Below are 6,290 nucleotides of genomic sequence, written 5' to 3'. Positions count from 1 at the left end.
AAGTTACGCCTTCTTTCTTTGCGTGAACATTTGGGTGGCGTTATGCAAATCTTCCCACATCGTGACGTAGACATGTGGGGGCGTGTTAGAACGAGCCTTAACGCTTAACTTTTGACTCTTAACTTTTATAAAGAATATCTCTTTCGATTTGAGACTTTAGTCTTTGCAACTTTACAGATCTTCTTTATGCACCAAGAGCTTGTAACACTCCAAAGAGAAAGGAAAAATTGAAATCGCATCATATGACCCCTTTAAAAATGGTTCAAAGGCTGAAATGTAAAGTTGATAATTTTATAAAACTTTTTGTTTTTGTGAAAACTTGTGTCTGAACTGTAAATTATGCTCTTTACTGTAATTTTACAGTTTAATGTGGTACTATAGACATTGCCCTACTCCGCTCATATGGTATTAATTTTATTTGTGCAGGTCTTAAAAAGGTCTTAAATTTGAGCTTAAAAATCCTACAGAAACCCTGTTAAAGGATGACAATATTAAATGAAACCAGCTGACAAACACCTAAAACTTTCAGTAGTCAAAAGTCTGTGCATCAAAAGCTAGTAATAGTAATTGAAGTAAATTGCTATACTTAAAGGCAGATGTTGTTTGAACACTGACTCTTAACATTAAATTTAATATAAAATGGGTATGTATAGCACACTGTGCTAATGTAAATTGCTTATTTGACAACTTATGCCATGTTAGAGATTTTAGATTATTGCAGGGTTAATTAAACATCTCAGTTCAGTTGTAGCATTTGCCTGAAGAAGCTTAGAATTCTGGAATAGATGGTATCAGGTCTGGTCCGCAGGTCTGCACTTATCTCACTGGTCCAGTTAGAGTTGCATTTCACAGAATGAAACATGAAGTTCCAAAATGTTACACAATAACACAGTGTTGGGATGCAGCTTTAACTGATGGACATCATGTGACTGAGGGAGAGACATGGAAAGTGTCTGTATGATATGGATCTAAACACTGGACATTCCGCACTACCTGCTAGCTCTCTCAGCCAAAATATTTAGTTTGACAGTCTGCTGCAAACCCCTCCGGTGAAGTCCATCATTTCCTGCATAAATTGCGTTGAGGAAGTCATGCCATTTATTTACGTCTTTACTCAGGTTATTTACTCATATTTTGTAACCAATAGGGCCACAAGCAAACAGTTGGCATCCAGCTCCTGACCTTAGTGACATGACACATTATTTATCTTACAGATGTTGAAGTGTGTTGCTGCAGGATGGTCACGTGGCTTGTGTTATCTTGACAATAGGGAGCCATTTATCTCTTGACAACAACAACGTTAGGACTGACATTTTGTATTTACTTTACTTGGATTGAGTCAATTAGTTCTGTATGTGTTTATCTACATCATCAAGAGCCTTTTAGATATACTGAGAGGAATTCACTCAGAATGAGTTGCAGTCACTGATATTGTTATTATTGCACATGCTATATATATATATATATATATTACTTTAACATCCACTACCATTCAAAAGTTTGGGGTCAGTAAGATTTTAGTGTTTATTTTTTTGGAAAAAAATCATCAAGGAGGATGCATTAAATTGATCAAAAGTGACAGACATTTATAATGTTATAGAAGATTTCTATTTCAAATAATTCTTCTCTTTCAAACATTATATTCATCAAAGAATCCTGAAAAAGACATCACTGTTTCCACAAAGCTATTGAGTAGCGCAACTTTTTTCAACATTAATAATAATTGGAAGAAATGTTTCTTTAGCACCAAATCAGCATATTAAAATGATTTCTAAAGTAGCATGTGTTTCTGAAGACTGAAGTAATGGCTGCTACATTTTAAAATATTTAAAAATAGAAAGCAGTTGTTTTTAATTAGTAATGATAGTTCACAATATTACTTTTCTTACTGTAGTTTTAATCAAATGAATGAAGCCTTTGTGAGCATAAAAATCTTTAACTTTAAAGACTTCAAATCTTTTGAATGGTAGAGTATATTCTTTGAAAATAATTATTGTGAAGACAACAAATCTTGTTATATTGCTATTTAAATATTAATGCTGAAATACTAGACAAAAAAACTGATTACAATTTTTTTCTGAAGTCTTTTCGTGTTACTTGCTTTGTGTGATGTCATGTCAACTTAATAGCTTGACCCATCTTCTCATTTTACCTTCTCAGGTCACCACACCATATATATTGGTGTGCATGTGCCTAAGAGCTACCGGCGACGGAGACGTCATCGCCGACGCACCAGTCACAAGGACAGAAAGGAGAAAATGACTGAGAATGCTTCGGACAGGTCAGATGCAGAGAACAATGAGGAGGCCAGCAACAGTATCCTCAAACCACTCAGTAAGCGCTTGCCAAAGAGCCGTCAGTTCACATTAATGCTGAGGGCTCCTTCATAGAGCCAGTCACAAACGCACACACACACACACACTCACATACACACACAGCTACAAGCCAAGGCTGCTGCTGACTCTACTTAGTCAGAACAGATATCCAGAGCTGCCTAGCTAGCGGATGAGTGTGTTTGGACAGACAGGGGCTAGGGCCCCTGTGTGTAAGTAATAACCATCCAAATGGGTCACGACTGCCTGACGTGAGCCGCTGGAGGAGGGAAGTATGTGTGTCTCTGAGATTTCTAATGGTGAAGGAGTCACGAGCGGGGTGACGTAAGCACCAGAAAGTATAAAAGCGCATCCGGCAGAGCGCAAACCAGCTTCTGCTCTTCAGTAGCGCTCTGTGTATGTGTCTGTCTATTTACTGTTGTCTGTCCGCACAAGCATATATAAAAAAAAAACAATCATGAAAAGTCTATGGCGAGCGAACGGCATTACAAACGCTGTGTTCCTCCCTGCCCACGATATCTGGCGGCGGGGGATACACACGATTTGTGTGTCGTTTGTTTAGGAGCGGAGCATGCACGGTCAGCTTTCGAGGAGCTGATTGTCATCACTGCGAGTTACTCTCGCTGCGTATGCTCCGCTCTCGCCTGGCTGTGTTTGATGAGAGCGGCCAGGCTCGCGATCCCGCTGGCAGCGGTCCATCAGGGGGCAGATATCCTGTCGAGACAGGGGCTGAGGCCCGGGGGATGGAGGCTCCACCCCGAGGTGGTGGAGCTCATTTGGAGGGAATTTGGCCAGGCGGAAGTGGATCTATTTGCGTCGCAGGAAACGACACACTGTCCGCTCTGGTTCTCCCTCACGCATCCAGCTCCACTGGGGCTGGATGCCATGGTGCAGACGTGGCCGAGGCTTCGTCTGTACGCTTTTCCCACGATCGCTCTGGGATCTGGGAGTTCTGGAGAGGGTACGCCGGGATGGGGTCCGTCTGTTGCTAGTAGCCCCGTTCTGGCCGGCCCGAGTTAAACTTTTTTTTTTCTTTTTTAAAATGCAGATTATTCTCTCAGTGCCAGCTTGTTAGATTGGGTCTGCCCACTTCTGCACGCGTGTGGACTCGAATGCCATGACAACGTAGCGTATCACACATAAAATCAGTAGAGTTCGGAATTAAATCCATATCCTACCTTTTCTTGTAACCCGATAAAATCCATGGCAATGAACGTCATCGGAGATGTTTAATCCACAAGCATTCTGAGCATTATTCCTACTGGCTGGCGTTCACATCAATACACAAGTCATCCTTTTAGTTTAGTTAAGGCTATTTTCATTCAATTCGATGTAAAAGCAATAGACTAAGTATGTCTTTAATTCTTTAATGTTAGTGAACATTGCAAATAAATCGGTTGCAAAACGGTATCCACTCACATGTCACACACTGGCCCAGCTAACCAATCACAGCACATTTCGTATTTCAGAAGGCGGTCCTTCATTTGATACAGGAGCTATTCGAGCCATTCAGAGAAGTGTGAAGGAGTGACGTGACATGTGGCCAAGTATGGTGACCCATACTCGGAATTAGTGCTCTGCATTTATCCCATCCAAAGTGCACACACACAGCGTGAACACACACCCGGAGCAGTGGGCAGCCATTTTTTGCTGTGGCGCCCGGGGAGTAGATGGGGGTTCGGTGCCTTGCTCAAGGGCACCTCAGTCGTGGTATTGAAGGTGGTATTCATGCCAGACTGGGGAGAGAGGTGTTGTAAAAATGTAAAAATGTAAAATATGTGAAAAATAATGTGTTTTTTGAACAACCTAGTATGAGAGCCTGTTCTAGTACACCCCCAAAACAAAATCAAGACTTTGTAAAAGAGCATAATAGGACCCCTTTAACTTTTTGTCTGGTTGTTACGATCAAAAATTTTTTTTAATACATTCACATTACTGTGTTATAGCATATGAGACAGCCCGCGATCACTAGATGGTGATCAGCAACCAAATATTGTATATAATATGGCCTTTACTGCTTTTTGCCTTGCCGTGACTTCTTGTCCTACCTATAATTAATTTGTCTGGACAAATAAAAATCTTTAAAAAGTAATTTTTCTCTAGTGAGTTAAGGTCTTTTGTCTTTGTAGGGCAGTAATGACGTTTGATGGTGTGTTCGATTTGAGAGACGCTTTGTTTAAATTTTTTTCTGTGTGCCACTGCAGACATAACAGCATAGGGATTTGGAACAATATGTGGTTGAGTAAATAATGACACAGTTTTGACAGTTTATTCTTATACATTCTTTAATCTGCTGAGGTTTTAGTGCAGTTTACTGCGCTGACTCCGCATGAACCTGGTTATTGACCTTAAACTTATTCAGCTCCTAATGGAAACTCAAGTGCAATCAAGCAGAATCCAGAACTTGACAGTGATGTGGACCCAAAGCTCACTTGATCTACCATTTCTGAGATTACAATTCATCCTCTGAATGTCCTTCATCAAAAAACATGATTTACAATACACTTTACAGTATGGTCCCATTAGTTAACATTAACATTAATAAATACGTTAAAAGTATTTTTTTATTGTTAGTTCATGTGATAATGTAATTGACTAATGTTGTCAAATGTAACCTTAAGTGTTACCGTTTTAGTAGCAATACATAAACTCATGAAATTTTCAAATAATCCTGTGAAGCAACATTATCCTTAAAGGTGAGGTGTGTCATTTTTGAAATGCTTTGTTGACAAGTCAACATCTGGCTCAACTAATGGTGTGAGTTTGGGGCTGGACTTCCTGTTTAAGTTTTATTTTTAGTTTTACATTTATGTAGAGATCTAAAATGGAGAGTAAGCTTTGATGCATTCGTAATGAATCTGACCATTTTTACTAGGGGTGCTCCGATTGATCGGCTACCGATCACTATCGGCCGATAATCACGTTGGGATGATTGATCGGCGGTCTCTAAAAAGGCCGATCTCAAAAAAACGATCTCAAGCTGATGACGCTGCCGTGAGAGGTTTGGCACGACATGCAGCGGCACGTCTCAGTCTCTGTCCGGTGCGGGTGAAATAATTATAATGCAGAAGGTGAGGTACTCACCTTCGTATTTCTTTATTAAATAACTTATAAAGTAATTTGAAAACTTTGTGTGAGATGTAATTTCACAAACAACGTGAGTGAATCACCGCGCGCGCTCTCTCTCTTTCTCTCTCAAAATACGCAAATGGCTTCAAATCACCAAACATCGCGTTTGTCTATAAGCGAGCTGCACAGTTTACACAGGAATTGTCACTTGCACAATCAAGGTAGTGTCACATCATCACTAAAGTTTATAAATTGCATTACTTTTTAATTCTTGCCAGTGTTTAACCATTCAGCGCTCGCGCGCTCTCCTGGAGACCGTGCGCTCATGCACACTCGCAGCGAAAACATAATGCCAGGTTCCCATTACTCCGTTTGCAGTGCATACATGGTGCATATTTTTTCCGCGCTCATGTTAACGAATTAAAGCGTTCACACTGCACCCGGCAGTGCGTTCCAGTAGCGTGCGTCTGCAGCAGTGCCGAGATCGTTTCTGCACCGAGTCTATTTCTGTGCTGCAAGCGAAGAATTAAAGTAACAGCGCATTGTTTGCAGTAAATATGAACATGGATTGACACGAAAATGTAGTAATTACACCATAAATGCATATTATTAAAGTCTACTGTGTTTCACAGTCAACACATATGGTTTTTTGGCTAGGTTTAAAGGGAAAGAGCACTTTTAGATAAACAAGGAAAAAAATAGATGGCACTCCTGGAGGTAGAAAAACACAGTTCTTTATGAACTGCAGGATTGCTTGTAATAAAGATTTAAATGCAAAAGAAAAGGCAGTAGATCTGACTATTTCTGTCAATGGTAAGTTTGTGATAACATAAGAAAAGTAGTTTAAATGTTTTGCCACTTGCTTGAGCAACTTAATATATAAATCTA

At 40.0% G+C, this 6,290-nt stretch overlaps 1 protein-coding gene across 10 annotated transcripts in view; it reads left to right on the top strand.

The window, feature by feature from the left end:
• Positions 1–6,290, top strand: part of LOC107700079 (electrogenic sodium bicarbonate cotransporter 1) — an 82,027-nt gene that overhangs the window by 13,631 nt on the left and 62,106 nt on the right. For all 10 annotated transcript variants that reach the window (XM_016501601.1, XM_016501598.1, XM_016501600.1 and 7 more), the window contains one exon: positions 2,161–2,334. In XM_016501601.1, coding sequence (XP_016357087.1) covers positions 2,161–2,334 — 174 coding nt within the window. The remainder of the gene's footprint in view (positions 1–2,160; positions 2,335–6,290) is intronic.

The sequence above is a fragment of the Sinocyclocheilus anshuiensis genome, unplaced genomic scaffold, assembly GCF_001515605.1.
Source record: "Sinocyclocheilus anshuiensis isolate Anshui unplaced genomic scaffold, SAMN03320099.WGS_v1.1 scaffold983, whole genome shotgun sequence".
Taxonomy (NCBI): domain Eukaryota; kingdom Metazoa; phylum Chordata; class Actinopteri; order Cypriniformes; family Cyprinidae; genus Sinocyclocheilus; species Sinocyclocheilus anshuiensis.
The sequence above is the reverse complement of the archived record's forward strand: the minus strand, read 5'-3'. Positions and strand labels throughout refer to the sequence as shown.